Consider the following 25,263-nt stretch of genomic DNA (forward strand, 5'->3'; position numbering starts at 1 on the left):
GGGGGAGGGCGAGTCTTTTAAGAGGACAATCACTGTTGATATACATGCAAAGTGGTACTTATTTTATTAATCCTGAAGGGATGGTGGGCTAAGGCAACCCCTAACCAAAATGTTTACTCATAACCTTCCAATTGTAAGCTTTTAACTTTACCACTGAGCCACCTGGCCATTTATAAAATAAAGGTTTAATAAATAGGTATTATATTACATCATGGGACCTCCTTTGCCAGTACCAAAATATGCGAATAGGTTTTCCCCTATTTTTCTGGCAACAAAACAGCTGTGTTGAGATGTTAAAACACCAAACTGAAACCTTTTACAAGGAATCATGTCTGCATTAACCGCAATGCTTGTGGTCAGAATGCAAACAAAAAACACACTCTGATAATATATGCATTGTCTTTGAAACTGATTGGTCCACACCAGAGACAGCTTGCTTTTGAGCCTAGTCTCAAAGACAATGCATATGCTTTCAGAGTATGTTATGATTGCACCCAAATTAAACGGTGCACAATATGTACGTAATAATGTACAGACCTTTGTTAATCTATTGCTAAGGGCCTTACCAAGCTGTACCCGACCATATTTCACCATACTGGTCAGTGCAGTTTGGTTAAGGGGGGCCCAGGACCGGTTCAGATACCTCTCGCTATGAATGTTAGCCATTGCCAGAAACAAGCTCGTTTCACTGGGTTCACAGCACAGCACGCTAACCACTACTCTACTCCTCCAACCTATTCACAATTAATCCCCCCTCAATTGAGAAATGTATTCAAATCACTATTGTAATATTAGTAAAATTGTCACAAGCATTGACTTGCTGCTTTCACGAAGAGTTGTGGATTTATATATCTACACACATCATCACAATGTGGCATTTAAAGTCTGCCCACTACACCGCCACTATAGCCAAAATCATACGCATTTTTTACAAGTGGAGTGTGGCAAGCAGACCTCATAAATGCAGTTACCGTATCAGAATTAATATTTCTAAATTATTATTTTTTAATTATGAAACCAAGTTAAAAGTGGCCTATAAAAGTATCGTAACAAAATATTGTTAGGAATCAAACATGAGTCCAATTACAAAATACAGTATTTGTGTTTATCTGAAATACAGATTTTTAACAGCAGTCACTGCCAAAAACACTAAAGTTATATAGCTGTTTGGAATGCAATTTGTTTTAAGTGTCGCGCAGGAAAATACTACGTATGTGTATGTGGCACTTATTTTGCACCGTACATTGCCTACCTTGCGAATGATAATCTGATAAACCTATTGCCGCCACAAACATACAACGCATGACCGTTCACGTTTTTCACAGTCAAACCATACTGCAGGTGTAAAAAGGTACAGGCAATACTGTCATATACTAGCTGTATTTTCAAATTACACAGTATTACAACAATTCACACATTGTATAAAGAAAACAACATTTACGCAACTATTAATTGAAGAATTTAACAATCACGATTCATGGATCTCATTTTCACCAAAGTAGATCAACATGACATGCGGAAACATGTTAAACTACGAAAAAAAATTACTTTGATGTGTTGTCCTTTAATCATACATAACATTTCCTTAAAAGTGTTACAATTTTAACTAACATAAAACATAGAATACAGTATTTAGGTATGCTCATTTACAACCAATATTAAGGTCCATGGACAAAGTAACAACAACAAAATATATATGAGACCCAATGTAGGTATATATACACCTAAATATTTTTGATATTTTTTGAGATTTGGACATTGACTTTAAAATTGGTTAAGAATTGAGTACCATGCTGACGCTCAATGCACGATGCACTACAACCCCGCGGCCCAGCCTTGTTCGTGCTGCATGGAGAGCTCAGCAGGGTGGCTGGTGGCCTGCACTATTAGCAATCTCAAGAGAAGACAATTTCACAAAAGTGCAATATTAAACGCTATTAATTAAATTCTAATTATAATTACAAAATACAAAAACCCATTTTATCCCCCAAATTACTTTGTTGTACGAAGAATACGATGCAGTGTGGGTTGTCAGCAATTTCGTTCACTGAAATATCTATGCAATGTGCTTCACCATAATAACATTTGCGGACAATGCCCTTCCTTGTATGAGGTTTCCAGGGCCTCCAGAGTAAGAACCAGACACATTGCAGTCACTGCAGCATTCACTATTCGTCCCTGCAGTGCAGTCAAAACAATGTGCCAGCGTGTGTTGCTAAAACCTGGCAGAATAGGCACAGTACATCACCAGCATTTATTACAGCATAGTGAACAATCAGCAAGTTTACTCGGCAGAAATGACTATGGGACACATCGCAGGGCACTGTAAAGTGAGAAATAATATGCGCAAATGGTGTATAAAATCAGATACCACTAGGCATTGATCAAATCACATCTTAAGCAGGCGTATTATGAAGGGACAGTCTTAATAATACCATATTTTAATACAGCACTGGATTCAAAACGGTATATGGTATGTTGAATTATTTTGGGAAGCGAAAGACTGCCCATTTGTGTTTGCTGCACTGATAATATTGTGCAATGCAATTCAGCTCCAATGTCTCATATGCCCTGGAAACTATTTACATCTCGACTGGTATCACAATAGATAACTCAGTCCATAACGGGCATCTGATGCCACATTTATCACTTTCGATGCTGTAAAGATGGCCAGGCAGTGTCGGGCACGACTACCATGTCCATGCTCTGCAATCTTAAGCCATAGACCGCCATAATTAATGTGGTAGTATTTGTAATATTGTTTCTACTTTATCGAACACAATGCATTTGCCTGTGAGATAGTGTTGTGATCCTTACTTTGTTATTTCTATTGACCATTACAATGGGGCGGTGACAAGAGTGTAACTATTTAAATGAGAAAAATTATACATTTAAATGAATAAAACCATTCTAGAACTGTGGTTCATTTGACCGGAATAGCAGTTGACATCAGTAGGGGTATCCAAATACAATGGGCATATGAAAATAACAAATGACAAACCATTAAAGCACCGAGCATGCATTATATATTTGAACATAGAATATTCTGTTAAGTTTAAAAAAAAATAGAATGTTAAAACCACATTGTCTCCACAGCCAAATAGTAGGAAAAATTTGATGTTTTGTCAAAAATGTTTGGCACATTTTCACGTGTTGTGTACAATGGCTCATAATTGTATATCATTCTGTAATGTTACAACTGTATAATACAGCTAAATGCTTCACCATAAGCTAAATGCTTTATTATCTCTTGGAACTAAAAATCTGAAAAACTAAGCAATTGATTGGTATTCTTAGTTCTTTCGGTAAAGTCACGTAGAGTCCCTTCTACGTGGTGACTTTACCGAAAGAACCAAGAATATGAATCCCTGCAGTCACGAAAGCTTTAAATCAAAATTAAATTGATTGTTGTGAGCATATTTAGTTAGCTTCCATAGTAATTACTAATTTTGTTAAATCAAATAAAAAAACACATTTGTTCTTAGTAAGTAATGCGAATGTAAACTAAAGGTATTTGCAATGTAATGAACAAAGTTAAATTTAAACTATGCATTGTGATTAAATATCTAGCTTGATAGGAAATGTGATAGTATTACAACTGGTGAAATGGTGAACAATAGTTAAATTTGTAGTCTATATAGTGTATAACAAATGTCACATTTCAAATCATGCAAGAACATTTATATATTTTTTGAGAAAAACAAAATGATCAATGCCATGGTGGAGCTCAGAGTAGAATTATTTACACTCTAGAGAATATATACGCATCACCAATAACAGAAAAGAAACAAAGTTATGCGTTTTGGCCTTTTCATTATTGTTCTTAGAATGTTGGTATACTTAATATGTAATGCTCAGGTAACATACAAAATATTGTTTTAACTGCATTGCACTTTGGTCAACAGCACTAAACTCTGTGGGTTCAAATGCCAGTCAAGAGTCAACTTAACACGTAGGCTTTTGCAACTAATATCCATAATAAAGTTTTTTTTGGGTTATATCGCATAAATATGAATGTCATTAAACCCGCCACCACCCGACACGGCCAATTAGTAAGGATTGTCATGTAAACAAAACGTGCCAATTAGTCACTACTTCGGCACACCGGTGCGTTTGAGAGTAAACCCACAAATTGGATCGACTGGCTACCTTCATAACAATCCTACATTTCCATAAAGGACTCAAAGAGGTATTGCAAGCGGGACAAAAGCTGCTTCATTGTATTAGCAGGGAAATTCTCTGCATGTCTTAGGACACCACTGCTAATTTTATAGGGTGGTACATTATCAACTTAATCCAATCATTTTTGTTGTTCAGTTTCTATTTGGTATTGCATAACCCTAAAAAAATACACTGATTTAACAAAAATGTTCTTCCAAACCAGAAATCCCTTTCTAAAACGTATTCATCCCAACTATCATCGCTAACTCAATGTGCTGGCATCCACCACAGCAGATATGTAGCTATCTTCAGGTGTTAAGCTGATACCATTTTATAAAAGTTAAAAGTGCCCAATCACTGTGAGAAAAAAACCATCACATGACCAACTGCTGTAGTGAATTCGTAAAATAGCTTTAATTTTGCAATTGTTAGGTTAAAAAAAGAAATATGAACCATACTGTATTTATTCAATGAGACATTCTGAACGTATTCATAATAGTTCAACATTTTTATTATTACATCAGTAATACCAATTATGGTACCAGTAATACCACTTATGGTACTAATCATTGAGTAAATCTTCATCAGTAACAAGTGAACAATGTGAAACTGGCAGCACGTTTCTATCAAGTACATTACTATCTTCAATTACAGTATAGTCATCATACATTTTATTCAATGTTTTTCAACGTATGTTTTAAACTTAAAATAGGGAATGAAAATTAATTTCCATCTACATAAAATCGAAATTACATAAAATAAAATAAAAAAAACACATGAACCTTTACATGACTTAAATTTGGCATTTTTTAGAAACAGCCCTCACTTTTATAATGTCAATAGCGGTTTGTTCTGAAAAGATATTTGAGTTTCCAATAGCTATGTAAATTCATCTACTTTTCATAACATTTGCCTATCAACGTTTACAAAAACGATTCAAAAATAGACATTTTATATGATTACATGTCATTCTTTATCGATCATTTACAAATGTCTCAACAGGACAGTTGTGGAGGGCACTACCATTTTAATTTCTACTTCAATGCTCCCTTGCCGTTCATTTCTATGTAAACCGTGACAGAAACATTAAAAGGCACCCCTGTGTATGTGCAAAAGACAGGGCCTTTACTGTTTTACCATTTACCATAGTAATTCGGACTTCAGTACTAACTCCAAAAAAACCCCATCTCAGTAGACATTTCTTCATGTGGCACCTTGACAATCTATCCCTGCTTAATGCATTTACTTAAAAAAATAAGATCTCGTTATGGCCCTCTCTGTTCGCATTCACTTAATCTGCCAGCTTTGATGCAATGGGAATGGGGAAAAAATGAGGGGCGACAAGTAGGGTGTGAGGAGAGATGATGGCAGCTGCGTTTCTAGATGGCGACCTCCAGTCCCGTGCCCTTCCGCTTGCACACCAGCTTGGCCCCGTTGCTCTGGCCCGACGGGGAAATCCTTACGTTAACCTGCGTTTCCTTAAAACGCACTGGAAACCTGCGAACAACAAAGGTACGACAGCGATGGTACACGTGCATGACCACAAACTAATACCGCAGCATATGAAATAAGCGACAGCGTATGTCACGCAGTTGGCCAAGTACCCAGGGAACTGTGGGCTGCTGAGCGGCTGTAGTGGAGTAACTCACTCGTTGGAGATTTTTATCTCCATTTTCTCTTTGTTGCTCGCCATGACCGCACGATGAATCTTGGTGATGAGCTCTATTGCATGCTCACTGCTCAGTACAAAGTCGCCCTTGCCTGCTGCCGTGGTGCCCTGTGGAAGGAGGCATTGCGATGGTCTTTAACATTACTTACATGGATAAATATGCCGGTATAGTATTGACTGTAGGGGAAAGTACTGTTAGCGAGCACCCATGAAGCCTGTCACAGCACACGAGGGGGTGGGTGGCCAGCACATGCCCGGCTACCTTTTTCTCCCTAGTGGCGGTGTTCACACATCACACCAAGTACTCATTTAAGGTTGAGTCGACCTAGAGGAAGCCCAGGAAGGGTTCTGATAATCATTACTGATGTTGACCATGAGCGGTAATTGAACTCAGATCGCTGCGTTCACAGCACAGTGTGCTAACTGCTACTCTACCGTTCTCCACAATCACATATGCACAAATACACAAACATACCTTAGCAGTGTTTTATTTTAGCCGCAAGTTGGTCAAAAGAGGTGAATTGACATATATTGTGTACAACCTTGAGTTTTAAATTGCGTTCTTCCCACTGATATCTGCACACATGCACTCATATGGAGAACTGGCATCACCAGTGACTGTTATTATGCATACACACACCTCCGATTAGCACAGTTGGCAACGTACGGTGCGAAAGAAGATCAACATAAAAAATGCAATGTAATAAAATATAAAAACATAAAGTTAACCTCTATTAACAACAACAGGCAACATATGCCAGTAATTGACGTTGATGTCACCACAGAGCTTGTGCCCAGCTAAAACGAAGACAAATATCCCCCGTATAGCCTTAACAAACTGTTGGGGCAAGTGCTGTTAGCGAGCACCTATGAAGGCCGGCACAGCACACGAAGGGGTGGGTGGCCAACACCACGCCCGGCCGCCTTTGTCTCCCCAGTGGTGATGTTTACACCACACCAGATACTCATTGAGGCTGAGTCGACCTGGGTGCACATGTACAGTACGTACACAAGTACACACATGCATGCATACCTGTTTTAAGTGTAGAGCCAACAGGCCATCGGTTAGACTGCTGAGAGAGAGACCCGTGACCTCTTTCAAAGCAATTTCTGACTTCACCTGCCCCGACTTGTCTGTCAGAAACAGATTCTTCTTTGTGAGCACCACCAAACGTGGCGAACCCTAAAGTACAAGACCGCGAACAACCATTCACAACAGTGCTCACACGCGCTCAAGGTACTTTCATTAATGCTCATATTCAAGGTCAACCGATAGTACTTGAACAATAATTAAAGCGGTGCGCAACTCTTGAGCCTGTCTTGGAAATGCTCTGTTCACTGAACTACGACAACCAATAAGGCCGCCAAAAACTGCACCTTTCCGTTGCCTCGGTTGATCTTCAAAATGCTCTCGGCAAAGATGTGCGGGCCCGGCACCGCGGTCGCAAGCTTGTCATACTTGGTCATATCCAGGTAAGTGCCCTTGAAGGGCTGCGGCACCCTGTGCAGGGGAAGAAGGTGACCCAACACAGAGGTAACGTGATGACCTCGGCCGTGGTTGTTGCGTGCATATAATCCAGCTCTATAGAGGCGAGAGTTGTGAAAACCTCCATGGGTGACCAGAAACATGCAACAGCCATTGATTGTGTCCTCACTCACCCTGTGTGGATATCTGAGTATGAGTCGGGTTACTCTGGATCCTCTAGTTTTCTCCCACATGTAAAACAATGATTGCTAAATAAATGTCCAAATATCCAAAAGCAAGACTCTCCTGCAAAAGAGTAGAGTAGTGAGACCCAGTAAGGCTTTCCTGGATATACTTGATATATCATTATTATTTCCTGCACTACAAATTCCATTATTTTGCCTGTAAAATTTTTACATACGAATCAAAAGAGTGAATACGCTCGTGTTCAAAATACTGCAGGTGGCAGGTCTTATATTTTTAGGGGGGCATATAGCCAATTCATCCATGTTGAACAAATGGGTAGGAAGTTGTTGAGCTATTGACAATGTATTGCACTGCAACAAGCTAAATGGCTGCTAGGGTTGACCAACAGAAAACTAGTGATGGGAGACAAGTGGAGGAACATTCTAGAGGACAAACAATTGAAAGATGCTGGACTTGGAATCGGATTCACTCATGGGAAAATACAACAGACAAAGTACAATTCCTTGCAACGGTATACAATTATTTAGATTGACAATACACATTCAAACATCAAAATACATCGAAGATCTTCACAGGACCATTGCTAGATATACCCGATGGCGGCTCGTCGTTTGGGCACTAGTAGTGTGAAAAAAAAATACTTTCCTGCATGTTATGACGATTATGAACGGCATACGCATGACCCACACCTCCCTCCTTTACCCTGCGACCCCTCTCCCCTCATCCCACCCTTGCTGGCTTATGTCCCCCACCAGTGTTGGCTTCTGTGCCCCACCAATAGATGTATCCACTGGCCAGCACTGCAAACACCATAATGGTTGTGTGAAAAATAGAGGTTTAATGACACTGGGTAAAAGAAAGTGCAAATGGTGTCCAGGACATTGTGGTCACACGCACGTGGTTGGGTAGAGAGCCTTCTTGTCTTTAAAGAGCTCACTAGCAGACAGTTTCTCCTCGAAGATGGCTTTCTTCTTGTCATCAAACTTGCTGCGGTAGACCTTGCACTGCAGACACAGACAAATATCCCCCATATAGCCTTATCAGACTGTTGGAGCAAATACTGTTAGTGAGAATCGATAAAGGCCGGAACAGCACACAAGGGGGTGGCCAGCACCATGCCCGGCCACATTTGTCGCCCTAGTGGCGATGTTTACACACCGCACCAGATACCCATTAGAACTAGGGGAGGCCCAGGAACGGTTTAGATAAGTCACTGGTGTTGACCATGAGCGGCAATCGAACTCGGGTCGCCGGATTCGTAGAGCAGCACACAAACCGCGACACTTACCACTCACCGGCATATGGGAGCATGTGACTCAGTCTAGCTAGCTGTTGGAATTTTTTTAAGTCCCTGCTGTTCCATCGAATACCTTTGTAGTCTTTGGCAATAGACATAATGTGAATGATGACAGAAACATATATACAGTAAAACCTTGGATTGCGAGTAACTTGGTCTGCGAGTGTTTTGCAAGATGAGCAAAATTTTAAGTGAATATTAATTTTATAAACGAGCGAGGGTCTTGCAATACGAGTAGTACGTATAGACTTTGTTTGCTGAGCGTCACGTGATCACAACTGATATCCGAGTGCTTTGATATACGAGTGCTTTTGATTACAAACACGTTTCCGGAACAAATTATGCTCGCAATCCAAGGTTTTACTGTGAGGCTTCCAAAAGAGATTACAAAAATTGACACCATAAAAAAAAATAGTCAATTTACCTGTTATTAAACACTGAGGATCTTAATTAGTATTGTAATTACATAGTGTGTAGCAATGGTCACGAAAAAAATATCTTCCAATTCTGTCCTTTTGAGTATTGTGTACTACATAAATGAGTGGACAATTGCGATGAATTACTGCATCGGAAATATGAATTAAACAAAATCCAAACTATGCCGACATCAGTAGAATAAGCACCTATACTGAAGTGGTGCAATCATCACTCAATGAGTCCGTGCTCTGAGAGGCTGTGCTGTAGAGTGAATATAGTGCCAGCAAACAACCGCTGCCAAGTGACCACTCTTATCTGTGGAATAATCACTTATAATCGGGAGAATCAATGAATGGATAACAGGAGTTTTTCACAGATCCATTTTGGAGCTGCCAAAATGCGAGTTGCATACAATCGGGCCATGGATAATCGGGGTTTCACCGTAACTCAGGTTTTGGACTTTATACCTCGGTAAAAAAATAAGAAGAGAGTTTTGTATTTTCCCACCGAGTGACCAGCCAGTTGCGCGAAGCACATTGTGTATGTGCGGCACTGACCCTCCACAGGTGGTGAATGCGTCGCAGCTCCTGGTGTGCAGGCTCCAGGAACAAGTTGGGGTAGGCAGGCCACTTGCGATCCGTGGGAGACAGCTTGGGCAGCGAGTCCTGCAGACGCAGGAAGTATCGCCTCATCTGCCCACGAACGATGGGAGAGGTCACGTCTCAGTAAGGGCACTTTCACTGCTTACTTATCAAACATTTCCAGCTGTTCATTTATTACCTCAGAGTAATTTTTTTTTAAATGTAATTTTTGAGCTCTGAATGGGGGGCCTGAAATATATATGCACACGTTTGGAATAATGCTTTAATTAATTTTCATTTTGGGTGCAAACAAATGTTAAAGCATTAAAAAGGTAATAAAAAATGGATGTCAAGAGGATTGGACCTTGAAGTTGCTTATGAAAATAATTAAAATAAGACAATGTATTTATCCCAGATATTGCTACCAACATATATTCTCCTTATCTGAACAGCTAAGACTCAAATCCAAGCCATGGAACATTGTAATTATCAACATCATACTGGGCATAAATGTGCACGCATGTGCACACACAAGACAATGCTCTATAGATTATATATGAAAGCATTGTTAATGAAAACCTATTCAGGTCATTAAAGCACTGAGAGGGCAGGATAGGTTCAGCTACCACATGTCACTGACGTTTTCCATAACTGGAAATTTAACCCAAGTTGCTGGGATCACAGTGTAGTGCACTTACCACCACAGTACTGCTCCTATACATCTCACTCAGAAGTTTACAGTGGTTACACCGTCACTTGGGGTTGTACTCACGATGCAGAGAATCAAGAAATCGTAAATCCTCTTGCCGGCATTTCCTTTGAAGTGCTTCCGATGCGCCTTCCGCACCTGCCCAGGTGGGTTGGGGTCAGGGGTCAGGGGTACACGTGTTGACAAGAGCGATTCTTAGAAGCAGCCGAAAGGATGGAAATTGCCGTTCCTTCGCCAAAAACACTGCGCCTGGCAACACTACAAGAATTCACTATCACTGGAGACGCGCAGGCTCAGACAAACAAGCAAAACGAAAGTTAGTAAGCACAGACACCCGTTGCGTTGTTTACATTGAAATGCTAATCCAGACATGGGCAAAGTACGGCCCCCGGGCCGTATACGGCCCGTTGGGCTTTTTAATCCGGCCCGCCGAACTTGTCCAAATATTATTATTAAATTAAATTTTACCTTTCTCCTGTAATGCCCCCATTTCCCCATTAGATGGCGCACTTTGACCGGGAGTTACGACATGTTTTTGTATTCAAGTTTGTGAAAATTGTTAAATTGCCTTGCAAATAAATGCTTTGCTACCTGTTAAAGGCCAAATCCTTTCATGTAATGATTTTTACATGTCATTTATATTAGTTCACACAAACACTCCATCCATCTGTTCCTGGCCCGGCCCCTCTGTCAAATTTTACAACCCATTGTGGCCCGCGAGTCAAAAAATGTGCCCACCCCTGTGCTAATCTCTCACAATACAAAGGTCACCTCCTCAGCTCTCGCAGCTCTCCGCATCACTCCCCCCCCCCCCCCCCCCACTTGCTTAGGCACAATCTCTAGCCCCCACCCTCTTGCCCGATGCGGCAACCCCCCCCCCCCTCCCGGCTCTCTATATATAAGGTATATTAGGACTCGTTTCAGCAGCCTGTTTCTCTGTCCCACCTGAAGACGATTGCTTGTGTGGCGATCGAGACGTCGTGATCCATTATTATTTTTTTCTACCTAAGTGACTTTACCGAAAGAACCAAAGAGTACAGTAAGCAAGTGTTACACACACCAATTACCAATTATCTGACAAGACAACTAGAGGCGGATTTTTGCGTGACTTAGAATTTTCCATGCATGAAAATGATGGAACCACTGAGTCGCATGGCTCCGTAATTTACTCCAGGTCAGTGACGTGCGGTGAGGTCAATGGCTGGGGAGGCACTGGCTAGTGTCAGAGCCAGATTCACACACTGAGGGGGGGCGTGGCCTCACTGAGGGGGCGTGGCCTCACTGAGGGGCGTGGCCTCACTGAGGGGGCGTGGCCTCACTGAGGCAGGCGTGTTAGACACGTCCCCCTCAGTGAGGCAGATGTGATAGCTGCCTCCCCTGGTTCTTTTTCATTGCAGTTTCATGACAAGACCAGCGAGCCTAAATATCCTTATACACATACATGAAATAAGTTACCTGGAGTATGGAAGGCGAGGACATGAAATGAAGGGGTCTACAAACATTACATTGGTGACATACTGAGATAGTAACAGGCACATGCTTATTGCCCGCGCTCCATCCAGTTACTGGGGGTTTGCACAATCAGAGGGGAGGCTGAGCTCGTCGCTGCCTCACCTCTCGTCTCTCCCTGTATTTGCAGCGGAGCTCTGCAAATTTGGCGATTTCTGACTATAAAAATTGATTGGAATCGTACAGAAATGACATTTATAACACAGATCAGTGGAAAAAAATCTTAATATTTATTTTATTTGATGATTCTTTTTTTTACTTTTCGTAACAGCTATTTTCATTGGAGTGTGACGGGTGAGGCTCTGCCTCCCCTGTCTCCCCTGCCTCCCCTGGCCGCACGCTCCTGCTCCAGGTTACAGAATGCACAATGAATTCAGTGCATCCTCGTTTTTTAATACCCTGCGTGCATCGCAGTCTTGTACCATATACTAGAGCTTTGTGTTATAGAGTCATGAAATACGTAAGTGTATGCATATTTGCACGATAAATGTATGGATTCCATTTGATAAATGTTTTAAACGGGCATTAGTCAGTGGTTCATGCCTGGAAAGAAGCACAATTCAAATATATATTATGTAGGGCCTGAGAAATGGTTATTCTTAGTGGATGTTATGACTGTATGGCAAGGGCGGAGCCAGGATTTTGACTTTGGGCGGGGTGCTGACTTCAATATTCTGAGAGATCTCAGTGTGTTTATGTTTTCCAATGGGCGCCACAAATGTATAAAACAAATTTAATTGGATTTGAACGCGGAGTTTATTAATAGGTCGGAGCCGCTGATGTGGCTAATAAGTTCGATAAGTTCGAAAGGCTGCCGCTCAAGCAGCCTGCCGGCCAGCAAGCACAAGGTGGCAGCACAAGGTGACAGCCTGCAGGGCAGCACACAAGGTGGCACCCTGCAGGGCAGCACAAGGTGGCAGCCTGCAGGGCAGCACAAGGTAGCAGCCTGCAGGGCAGCACAAGGTGGCAGCCTGCAGGGCAGCACAAGGTAGCAGTCTGTAGTTGTGGATCGTCATTAAACTGGAGTTGGAATAAACACCATGACTTGTCACCAAGTCATGGTGTTTATTCCAACTCCAGTTTAATGACGATCCACAACTACGTTTGAGTTGCAATAGAATATTACCCGTCCAATGTACGCTGCAATATCCCACAGGACCTTACTTGGATATAAAGGAGTTGGTAAATAATATATAATGTTGTATGGGAACACATTCAACATCATTAGCTATGGTTTATCCGCTGTTGGATGAAGGCATCCCCACCCTGTTGCCCTGCCTCAGTCTTGCAATGTGCATGTAAGCTCGCCTCATTCACTTAATCTCAATGGTGCTCATCATCTCAAGCGTGTTCGCTCCTTTGGCTGCCATTCCACGACTGGTCTCGTCTACCGGCTATCATCCATTCTCATGAAGTGTCTTTCCCAAGCCCACTTACCTTCCTGACCGGTCAATATGATGCATCTATTTTTGCATTTGTTACCTAATCTATGTCTTTCTCTCAGTGTAATTTCAAGCATGCATCGGTCTTGGCCATGGTGGAGAGTTTGGAATCTGATTGATTGATTGCTTCTGTGGACAGGTGTCTTTTATACAGGTAACAAACTGAGATTAGGAGCACTCCCTTTAAGAGTGTTATCCTAATCTCAGCTCGTTACCTGTATAAAAGACACTTGGGAGCCAGAAATCTTTCTGATTGAGAGGGGGTCAAATACTTATTTCCCTCATTAAAATGCAAATCAAATTAGAACATTTTTGACATGCGTTTTTCTGGATTTTTTTTGTTGTTATTCTGTCTCTCACTGTTCAAATAAACCTACCATTAAAATTATAGACTGATCATTTATTTGTTGAGTGGGCAAACGTACAAAATCAGCAGGGGATCAAATACTTTTTTTCCCGCACTGTATATGTCTTTGTTGTCTTTCGTTATCAAGCGGAGTTTTGAAAAAGCATTCCGTCTGCCTCTTCATTGCGCGATTTAAATTGCACGCTGTTGATTTGTGGTTTCAGATATTGCCTCTTCGCTTTTATTTTTATACTTTGCCCCCCCCCCCCCCCCACTTTCATTCTCGTGCAGAATGACAACGCGATTTATTAAATTATTTAGCGGTGGCATCCGCTCATTTTTTTTTATCTCCGTGGATTTAAATCTGTTTGGTTAACATCAGTCAACCTTCTACCGCATTGCAAAGGAAATGCAACTGTTGACAATATAACGCACTTGAAATTGTTATTGTCACAAAGCATGCAAATGTCCTGAAAAAGAAAACAAGGTAAGGAATTGTTATTTGGTTAGTGTACAGAAAAGTAATGTTTGTGTTCACATAACATGAGCTATGCTTACACACACGTGGGTTTAGATTAACAAAGAAAGTTAAATACAGAGAGAATGCTGTTCAAGGACCCCACAATTTGTTCAAGTTTTTTTTGTATTTGATGGACCTCACATGACCGCCAAAAGTCAATGCACTAGGCCGAAGCAATGCCTACATGCGAGGGAATGTTAATTGCATGGATGCACATTCTTAAGGCGATCCCACATCAGCATTTCCTCTTCAGTGTAAGTAATAGACCAGCCCAGCACATCAGCAGCCCTCTGGTTGTGCGATTTATACCTTACGCACATCTGCACCGAGATAATTCCTACAAAAGGTGGAACGTTCTCTTCACTCATTTAACCAGTGCGATCCCGTATACCAATCACACCTGCACAATGTTTTGCGGGAGTGTTTTGATTAATACAGAGTCACCTTGCCTCCAATCCACACGTATGTATGGGAAAGCATTAGAGGGCAAACAAGAGTTTGGATGAGCACTCAAGTGTCAATGTTTACATACAAAACACCTGCAACACAAAACACCAGGTCAGCTGAGAGCAAAAAATGCTATTACATTTTAGTTGAAATTTGTTCCCTCTAAGGTGTCTGAACATCAAACTGCTTAGCTGCAGGGGCAAGTTGCTGTGTGGGAGTCAGGTGCATTACATGATTTATGGTGCAAGTTATTCCATTAAAAAAAATAAACACTTGTGGTTTTGACAAAACCTCACTGGAGTCTACGCAATGACTACCAAGGTCAACACAGTGTAAGGCAAAGAACGGAACGGCAAAGCACAGCACAGCGCAATTTAATATTGCATGGCAGAGCTAAGCAAAGGACAGCACAGCCCACGGCAGCAGCAGCAGCATAGAACAGCACAGCAGAATACATGTGAGCTCGGCACAGTAACACATAGCAGAACGCAGCATACAGCCACACCACCTTGTGCCCTGTCCAGTATGCCCAGATTACAGCCACTGCATGCTTGCGTCTTCCAAGCTCCTTCCTCTGATTCACCTGCCGTCGAACCTAGAATCCAGCCGTCACGCCGTGAAGCCACAAACACTCCGAATACACTAAAATTCAATGGCACAGCTTACAGCTTCATACACGTTGCCTCGGAGCACTTAAAAGCGATCTCACATGAACGGACGTCAGTGTGCATGGGTTTCGATTATTTAAAAGCAACACAATGCTACGGGTGATTTCAGTTGTATGATAAATGTAATCAATACCTGAACAAATGTGCGTGCTGTAATAGCCATTAAGGCGTATATAAATAAACCTGCAATGCTGAAAAAAGTCTTAAAGAAGGGGACAAACACTATTTGGTTCTTTTGGTAAAGTGACGTAGAAAGAAAAGAAAAGAAATAATAGAATACGACGTTTCGATTGCAACACAAACAGAGAGAGACGCACAACATAGACACACAGAGTGTGCCTCTGTGTTGTCTCTCTCTGCTTGTGTGTCTCCGTGTCTGTGTTTTGTCTCTCTCTCAAATATAGTGCTACCTGATGACGACTGCTTGTGTTTCAATCGAAACGTCGCATTCCATTATTTAAATTATTTTCTTTCTACGTGACTTTACCGAAAGAACCAAAGAGTAATTCCTGCAGTCACGAAAGCTTCAAATCAAGTTTGAAGGGAACCATTGTCTGTTGGACGAGCTACACAAGGTCATTAAAACTGCCTAGAATAGGGAACAGCCGTCACAGGACTGGAAGAAGGCAATCATAAGACTGCATATGACAGGCGATATAAATTAGTGTAGTAACTCTCACCAGAATATTTATAAATAAATAGTCCAAATATAAAGTGACTTAAGGGAGAATCCGTGTGGACTTAGATCAGCGAGGGGCTGCAAGTGATAAGATATTTACTGAAAGACAGCAGATAGAGAAGAGTTGAGAGTATGGAGAGAACCTTTAGATTTCCTTTGTGGGCTTGAAGCAAGCCATCGACTCTGTGTGCCAGGAAGGCCTCTGGGAACTGCTAGGCTGCTATGGCGTCCCAGGTAAGATAAGTCGGCTGCTTCAAAACATGAATGATGGGACTCAGGCCTGTGTATGAATTCGGGGCGAGACATCAGAATGACTGGATGTTAGGACAGGTGTTTGTCATGGTGATATTATTGTCTCCCATCTTTTGTTTTATTGAGCTTGACTCTGTATTTATAAACACCATGACTATGGTGACCAGAGTAGAAAACCCAGGAGTTTTGTACAGCTAAGATGAATGTGAGGGACTACAGAGATGATGCAGGTCTGTTGACTAGGACCTTGGCTTGGAGCCATAGAATTGGTGTTAGTTTTAGACTGTGTCTGGACACTGGGATCGCAAGGAAAGCTTTCCGCTTGCCTCGTTTCGTTTTATGTCCCCTCCGCTCTCAATCTCTCCTCCTACTCATAACCGTTCCCTCCTCTCCTTGTGGACAATCCCAGTTTCCGCTCCTATTCCCTACTTTCCCCATTGCAATGGAACAAACTTCCCCTCCACATTAAGCAGCAAGCAACCATCACTGTCGAGTTTCCGCTCCTCCCTCAAGACCCACCTCTTCTCCCTGGCCCATCCATCCCTAGGTACCCACCGTAATTCCCGCACCCACTAACCTCCCCCTCCACATACCCCATCCCTATTCAAAATATGACTTTTAGCTACCCTAATTTTACCATTCATAACCCTTGTAAAGTGGCTTGGATAAAAGCGAGATATAAATATAAGATATAAGAAACGGGACTCCTTGCAGTAGGATGGCAGGTCCTGGTAGGAGGAGAGAACGTTGATGTGGCAGATGAATTTCTTGCGTACTTGGGCAATAATGTCCGTAATGCAGGTGGCTGTGAGAAGGTGGTCAAGGAGGCACTTTGCTTCAGCAGGGCAAGCGTGTAGTGGGGCTAGGGAAAACACTTTGGAAGGGAAAAAGAGATCAATCTAAGTGTAAGAAAATGGTGCATGAGGTAGGGGTACCACTTGTATTGATGTATGGATCAGAGAACTGAAGCCTAACCAGGCAGCTTGGAAATACATAAGTTATTGGGAACTTGAGCCACAAGTGTCTGAGGCAGATGCTAGGAATGTAGTGGCAGAAGAGGATGAGCAATGCACAAATCTGGAGGAAAACATGGCAGGTAAATGTTGCAGCTATGACTGGGAAATAAAACTAAAACAGGTTGCACTGGTGGGGGGGGGGGGTGGCACGTGGGGGGGCCGGGATTGCTGAGACGGTCGCTGGAAGGGCCTCCATGAGTCTGGAGCCCAAGGGTAAGGCCTAAGACCATATGGTGGGATATGTTGGGGTGGATATTGCAGATCATGTGTCTACTCTGTAGCAGCTTACAGGATCTGGCAGATGGTAGAATGCATTAGTGAGGTAGGGTGGCATCACCGGCTTTGGCCATGATGACATTTGGACCTTGACTTTGCTCAAATAATTCAGGTACTGCATTATTTAGACTAAAGTTCCACCGTGCCACATGCACAGGGCGACAGTTCACCATTACCATTATCCACGGAGCCATGGTTTACTATGCAATGGCATACACAAGGTAGCAGAGCACAGGAGTAGGAGCAGCTTGCTCTACCTGTTTGTCACAGCTGTCACCACAAATCATTATATAAAACAAGCACCAATGTAGTGATACATCTTTGTCTTTTTTACGTGGAAAGGCTGTATTTATTATTCCACTGTTCTTGCTAAACTACACTGACAGTCAATTTTTTCAGGCCAATCTTCAGTTTTTTCCTCCTCGCTCGCAAATGTCACGACAATAAACTGACCAATAAAAACACGTGCTGGTTTTTCTATAGTCAGAGCAGCCTTGTAATGCTTTAAAATGGACAAAATTTAATTGAAAAATATGCTATGCTGTTGAATGCCTAGTTCAGTGGTATAAATTTCTGGCACGTTTCAGAGTGGTTATACCCCTACAAAAGCTTAACTTTGTAACTGAACTGCCTATATGTTATTGGCATTTACATAACCTGACGTGGTGTTTGGGGAAAATGCTGCTGAATAAATGCGAGGTTAATAATTGCGAATAAAATTAAAAAGTGATTGGTGAATTTGTTTGTCGAATCATAACAAGTACTGAAATATAAATAAACGCAATGGTTATTGTAAAAAGATTAAATCGTTCGTCTTGGTAATCCACTCCTTGTGGAAAGCCAAACTGTGGGGGGTGGGGGGGGTGGAAACTGACATTGTAATCTGTGGGGGGAAAAACCTGTGGGGGAAAAGTTAAACTGTATTTCATTCACATGCAGTTAGTGTAAAGAGGCGAAATAAACCATTATGTTGGACAGACGTCATGGTTAAACGAGGACACCAAAATACAAGTTAATGATAGTGCCATGCAAGTTATACATTACCATGCAAGGTTAGATTTACTGAATTCGTGAATGTGGTTAGTCACATGGTCTGCTTTTGCCAACGTTGCAACCTTGAAATGAATGCAGTCGTTAGTGTTTACGGATCACATTGGTGGCTACAGATCACGTCGAAAATGTGCAGTGAACACCTACGGTCTATCTGCCCATGGATCGTGACAAATATGAGTGGTTACGGATCACTTCGTTTTACGGAGTTAAGCAAACCATGAAGGCAAACCAGCTACAACGGCCCTGGCATGCAAAGCCATGCAAATCCTTCTCAGCGTTGATGCAACTCCCTGGGCCATGTGAAGCAGTGTGTAGTGATACCGGTCGAGGGGCTAGGTGTGCAGCAGGGCACAGAGGTCCGGCACGGAACTAAGCGGCCTCACCTGGAAACCACACCAGTAGGCGCGAATAACGGTCGCGGCGTCGTTGAGTTTTTTCTGGTGCTTGAGGTGGCGCAGGAGTCTGCGGGCCTGTCGACACGACGGGGGACACGGAGGCCAGCGCGAGCGCACGTCGATGGAAAGACAAGAGACCGAGGCAAGAAACGGCGGCGGAGGCACGGGTGGGCCGAGCAAGTGCACAGGGGGGCGCTTAAGCCACGAGGTACATGGACGCAGAGAGACGCACAGAGGCCGACCGCATGGACACAGATGGACACAGATGTGCGCAGGCAGGCGTGAAAGACACGTATATATATTGCACGGATAAAAGAAGTAGTCCATTGTTAAGCTTTAAAGGCCGATGCAGAAAGTGCAGTCAGTGAGCGTCTATTAACGGTGGTATGGCTGTCGAGATTGCGGCTTGGCTAATTCTATGCCCAGCTAACTCTGTATCCTCGGTGCTTACGATACATTGATGGACTAAGCTCATTTTCGGCTGAGCTGACCAATGGCGATACGCAGGCCAGGTCAGACACCAATTGTTACGTGGGCACAAGCATCATCACGCGATGCAATTATCGCCAGAACACCACTCCAAACAGAGGTGTGGACACATGCTGTTTTCGTTAACCTTACTTTTCATCAGCCACACAGATATGGGCGGAAACGAAAGTGCAGGAACGCGTGTTGGATCTCACAGCGAAATTTGTACCGAAACATTGACAAGAGGAAATTAGCTTGAGAGTCACATTTAAGAAAATGGTGCATGTTTTCCAGTCTTGACATTGTAGGTCAGGTCACTGAAGCCTTAGTGTAATTGTTTTCAATTGAGCAGATCTTTTAGCATGTTACTTCGACATTGACACTATATTTGTCCGCGACGCCATGCACGTGTGTATTTCCCGTACATCTTCCAGTGTAGTAGGGCGTGTGTTCCATTGTGTACCCTCCTGCCCAGGTGCCCTTGGGTTCACTGGACATGCATCGATCACCAAGCTGATAAGCAAGCTTCCAATAGCAGGTGGCAAAGTTCCCTGGCTGAAGGGACCCTGGGCCACCCCCTACACCCCGCTTCGTTTACCGAGGCCACTCATCCCACGCTCGTCTCTGCCAACACCACACAACCCGCTCTGCATCTGCAACGCAACAAACAAAAAAACTACTCCCCATGTCGGAGTGCACTTCAATGCTGAGAAGGAGAGTGTGGTGCCTGTTTCAGTGGTTTGCCCTCATATTTTGTCAGGATTTTTTCCTCATATTTTGTCAGGATTTTCCTAATTTTATCAGTGTTTTTTCCTATTTTGTCAGGATTTTTTCCTCATTGTCAGGATTTTGTCCTCATATTTTGTCAGGGATTTTTTTTCCTCATTTTATGAGAATTTTTTTCCTCATCCTGTCAGGATTTTTTCCTCATATTTGGTCAGGATTTCCCCCCCCGTAAAATGTTGCGCCGTGCACAACATTCAGGTGAATCTTAACAAGTCATTAAACACAAGTTAAGAAATGAGTCTCGTTTTTAAAAGAGGCTGCCAACAGCTTTGGGTGCAGCAAAGGCATTTGCATCGTTGGAACGCTGCTATAGTGAGCCTCTACTTTGTTCCAACAAAACCGTTTCAATTTTTACTTTGAAAGCTACAATTCTCACGTGGATGTTGCTCAGTAAGATCCTTAATCTGGTTCTTCGAAGCAAGGTTAAAGAACAAGAGTTGTTTGTCCAATCTCGATTTGAAGCTTTCGTGACTGCAGGGATCCATACTCTTTGATTCTTTCGGTAAAGTCACGTGGGTATAAAATAAATTAAATCACGACGTTTCGATTGCAACACAAGCAATCATCGTCAGGTGGGAAAACCACAGCAAGAAACATTTTTGTTTTGGTCCATTATGATCATATAATGGAAACACACCTCATAGCCTTTCATAGTAAGTGGTACTATGATTCAACACATACTCTGCGTGTGAATACTTTGGACCAATAAGTTCCTGATGTTCCTGATAACGAACAGAGTGTACAAGTCATAAGTTTAAACGTAACAAGGTGCTCATTCAGCACCTGTGAGATCCTGCTTGATGTTTGACCAGCAGGAAATGAAATGTTTTCTCCATAGAGTGGGGGAGATTGTCCACACGCAGATAGTGGCTTATGGTCTCATTCCACTCATCAACGACGGCAATAAGAAAACTGTCATTGGAAACCTGCTCTTCATTCACACTCGGCTGTACAGGGACACAATGTGGGTCAAGGAACAGATCATGTTAAATTTCTTTCGCACCGTACGTAGCCAAACGTGCTAAGCAGAGGTGCAGGGGAAGAACAACAAACTGAACATAAAAACGCAGTTCTAAAGAAATAAGTCCGTTCTAAAGAAATTAGTTTTAAATCTAGATTTCATTCATTTCTTTAGAACTGCTTTTTGTGCTTTGTTAGTTGTGCTCACCATCGAGAGGACAGTGACACTTGGTCACTTAATAATGAAAGAAGCGCTGCATGCAGCAGATCGCACCAGAAGTGGAGGTGTGGCGCTGCAACGCCACAAATAAAGCTTGGCTTGGCTGTGAAACTAGCATCAGCGGAACACAGCTGCAGGAAAGCATACAATAAACCTTTCGTAAACCGTGCGCATTGCCGTGAAATTCGCGGCACAATCCCATCGGCTGGAAAAAGGGGAGGTCGTCGTTGTTAGGACGCGTTTAATGTTGCGCTCTGAACCGTGTCCAAAATGCAGTATAAACACGAGCGCTTCACCCTCCGCCAGCAAAGAGACTCCACGACAGTGATTTTGGTGGGAGGAGACGGAGTCACTGGCAAGGTGGCACGGGTGCAGAGTACACAACCGTGATGAGTTAGTGCAGGGACGCCGAGCCAACTCGGCACGCGGTCATCGCTCATACCTTCCATCCGCGGACAATGCGCTGCAGGAGAACAATGCACTCCAGAGTCTTCACGTACCGCTTGCGTTCCTGGGAAAGAGCAACACGCAAACGCGCGAACGAGAAACCGCAATTAATTTGGTTAATCGTTGAGAAAGCCGACGCCGAATTTTGGGGGCGGCTCCTGGGACTGCCCAAGGGCGAGGTGATCTTCAGCGAAGAAGCCGAGACGATTAATAATTTAAAGCACGGGCACATTTGGGGGGGGGGGGGGGGTGGCTCTAAAAGGCAATGTGCATCTCCAATGTCAATCCTTGGGGTGCTAAGCATTACAGCCATTAGAGGAGCTCCAACCTGTACTAATTAAGTTATTTATTAATGACACACTCCACAAGGCCATCGCCATAGGAATAGAGGATTTCTACACCCTGGCTCAGAGCTGCAAATTGGGATGAGCACCATTCAATGCTTATTTGAGCACGGAATCACTGACTATACACAAGAACAACAGTGCTCACGCTCGCAATGCAGACATAAGCATTGCTATCATACTAACAACATACATTTCTCAGACCGGCATAATTAACCACGTGCTTCATGGTCCATCCAGGAAGCCACAGCATTATTTTGTAAAGAGAACGGATCCTAAAACTTACTTCAGGAATACGCCGCTTAAAGCTGGTCCACGCACGATACATGGACCAGCTGGCATTGAGATGTAGTCGCAAACTCTACGTTAAATATCTTGTGAGTTTTCCCATAAGCTCGTTCATAATGTCTACGTGGGTCAACTCGCTCGTGGACAGAGAATCCTTGATCCTCTGAGCCACAATAACTGCAACGTGTTGAGAATATGAATACCCGTTTTATGTGTAGAAATTTTTAGACAAAGACTGAGATCCCCCATATCGCCTTATCAGACTGTTAGTGAGCACCTATGAAGGCCGGCATGGTACATGATACACAGATTCCCACTACATGATACAAACATTGCCTCTTAAATTATCTCTACAACAAAAGGCATATATTGAACAAAATAAATTTGTCACCGAACTGGGACATTGACAAGAATGCACTGGAACATTCTTTTACAAAACACCGCTTTAATTCCTAAAATGTGGCCTTTAAATGTTCAATACAGCCACAACGTGTGTAAGCTAGGTTGCTTCAACATCCGCTTCTAATAGGCAGCCTGCTCTTAACACATTCACCCACACAAATTCCAAGAATGTGGTGCAGGAGTTCACAAGTGGTTTTGTTTGTTCAACTGGCATCTATTACCTCCAAGCAGGCTGCATGCCAAACACAGATGCAGCAATTAGACACACTGAATTGCAGCAAGCAATACGCTTCTCTTAAGTATTATGCTCAGACAATATAAGAAGCCCTTCCAATATTTTCTTTTAGTGTCAAGTTTTATTTATAGCACAATAATAAAATTTGCCTTCGGCTGCATTTATTAACAAATGGTGAACGACCCCAGTGATCTAAAAAGTCCAGCATGATATTTGCATGCCAAATCAACCAGGTCAAATGACCTTCCGTGAGTTTTAATCAAATCATATTTGTAAAAATTATATTGCCATAAGTTATCTTGCATGTGAGTGGTCTCTCGATGCTAGGACAACACTTGTTGGCTTTCCACAATGTGATACTCCGTTTTTTGTTTTTTTTTACACATGACCAGAATTTGAACTTGCTACTCTTTGACTGACGGTTGAGCAACTGTTACAGCGTGGACGTGTGTTATTAAAAATGCATGAAAATCTGGAACATATACTTTCAAAGGAAACTGACTCAGTGGTGCTAAATGATTTCACCATTTGCTTCCAGCCGCCTTGCAGGCAACTTCCTTCCACTTGGCAATGATCAAAGCACTGCCGCATTCCCACTCGGCCAGAATAGTAATGTCGCTTTGTGCCATATCGTACAATCTCCAGTTCCGACAGAGCCTCCAGTACACAATTCAAGATAAACGGAAACACAGTCTAAATGTCTCGGAGCATGTCTGCGTGATCCACGCTGGGATGTAGTCAGAAATAGTGGCGAGTCGGTCTCATGATCACTGTAAGGGCTTGCTATGGAGTGTGCATTTTGATTCATACTTATTTATTAAATCCTTTGGGAGTTATTCATATCGACACAATGTGAACATGGTTATGAACACTCCTGACATTTTCATAGCAAGCATTTGATACTGATATTTTCAATGTGTGCAATTGAATGTGGGTGGCTGTATATTGTAAAGATTACTTACATTTGCCATCTACCCATTTTCCACAAGTTTGAGTTCTCAAATTATGCAATGCAAACTATCTGCTGCAGAACCAATTTGGTGACTTATCAATTATTGTATGCACACAATCTGACATGTTGGCACTCCTTCTAGAGTGTTTGGCTCAATAGGGAGGATGAGAGTTCAAATCCTGACTCCTTGCTTACTCAGCCCATCATTCCTTTAGTGTTGGTTAAATGTGTACCACCTAACGGAATGACGCACGTGTGTGTGTGTGTGAGATTATCCTCGAAAGGACCTCGAGGCCGATCGTGCCTGTACAATGAACGTGACTCACTTGGTGTGATCGGACATAGCTGGCGATGATTATCTGGCTCTTCTTCATGAGGAGGAAGTGAGTGCGGCACTTGTAGCCGCGGTACGTCTTCTGGATGAGGGTGGCCAGCTCGTGCATGCGCTCCGTGCGTTTCCGCTCTAGCTGGAACAGCTGTGGTGGCGACATGGAATATACAGTTTATTTGGTCCTCTGGCATCCAAACACCCCCCCCCCCCCACTGCTATAGCAAGTGTATCTACATAGCATGTTTTTTTTATTGATGACTGTATCTGAACAAGTAAAAATGGTTGTACTTTGATTCAGGATAAGGACTTACATTTATTCGGGAATTAAATGGTGGGGAATCTCAAAACACAAAATGGGTATATAAGTTGGATTTTTTTTAAATCAAGGAATGTCAGGAGTGCTGGCATCTGGACTGTCCTTTACTAAAACGAGCACTTAGACAACACTCATCTGCTTTGGCAGCCCCTTCGAGAGTGGTTGGAATTCATCATTCTCTGGTCAAGAGCCTGGATCTTCGTCAGATGACCACTGTAGACATCCTATAAAGTCTTTACTGACTTGATTTACGATGAAGACGTTCGGAGTTTAATCGAACCCCCCCCCCCCCCAACTAGGATTTCAACTCGCAACCGCCTGCTTGGGAATGAATAGAACTACATGCTACCCAACCAGGTTATGGATCACAGGCAGTCGAAAAATGGCATTAGTTGGGAGGGTCAA

General features: G+C 42.7%; 1 protein-coding gene and 1 long non-coding RNA gene across 5 annotated transcripts in view; one reads left to right on the forward strand and one right to left on the reverse strand.

The window, feature by feature from the left end:
* Positions 1–1,361: 1,361 nt before the first annotated feature.
* The window catches only part of LOC116945055 (unconventional myosin-Ib-like), a 105,735-nt gene continuing 81,833 nt past the window's right edge, over positions 1,362–25,263 (reverse strand). The window contains exons 20-30 of one of the 4 annotated variants that reach the window (XM_032959136.2): positions 24,538–24,687; positions 21,986–22,054; positions 19,098–19,184; positions 15,279–15,365; positions 10,570–10,644; positions 9,774–9,908; positions 8,400–8,506; positions 7,208–7,331; positions 6,864–7,013; positions 5,811–5,938; positions 1,362–5,658 (exon numbers count right to left, since the gene is read on the reverse strand). In XM_032959136.2, the coding sequence (XP_032815027.2) occupies positions 5,541–5,658; positions 5,811–5,938; positions 6,864–7,013; positions 7,208–7,331; positions 8,400–8,506; positions 9,774–9,908; positions 10,570–10,644; positions 15,279–15,365; positions 19,098–19,184; positions 21,986–22,054; positions 24,538–24,687 (1,230 nt within the window). In that variant the 3' untranslated portion in view covers positions 1,362–5,540. The remainder of the gene's footprint in view (positions 5,659–5,810; positions 5,939–6,863; positions 7,014–7,207; positions 7,332–8,399; positions 8,507–9,773; positions 9,909–10,569; positions 10,645–15,278; positions 15,366–19,097; positions 19,185–21,985; positions 22,055–24,537; positions 24,688–25,263) is intronic. The other 3 variants (XM_032959157.2, XM_032959146.2, XM_076071475.1) reach the window with 3 other exon arrangements.
* On the forward strand, positions 19,182–24,835 carry LOC142929722 (uncharacterized). Its single transcript, XR_012945878.1, has 2 exons — positions 19,182–19,317; positions 20,053–24,835. It is a non-coding gene; the product is annotated as an uncharacterized LOC142929722 (long non-coding RNA).

Source organism: Petromyzon marinus, chromosome 2 (assembly GCF_048934315.1).
Source record: "Petromyzon marinus isolate PM22_M1 ecotype Great Lakes invasive population chromosome 2, UKy_Petmar_22M1.pri1.0, whole genome shotgun sequence".
Classification (NCBI taxonomy): domain Eukaryota; kingdom Metazoa; phylum Chordata; class Hyperoartia; order Petromyzontiformes; family Petromyzontidae; genus Petromyzon; species Petromyzon marinus.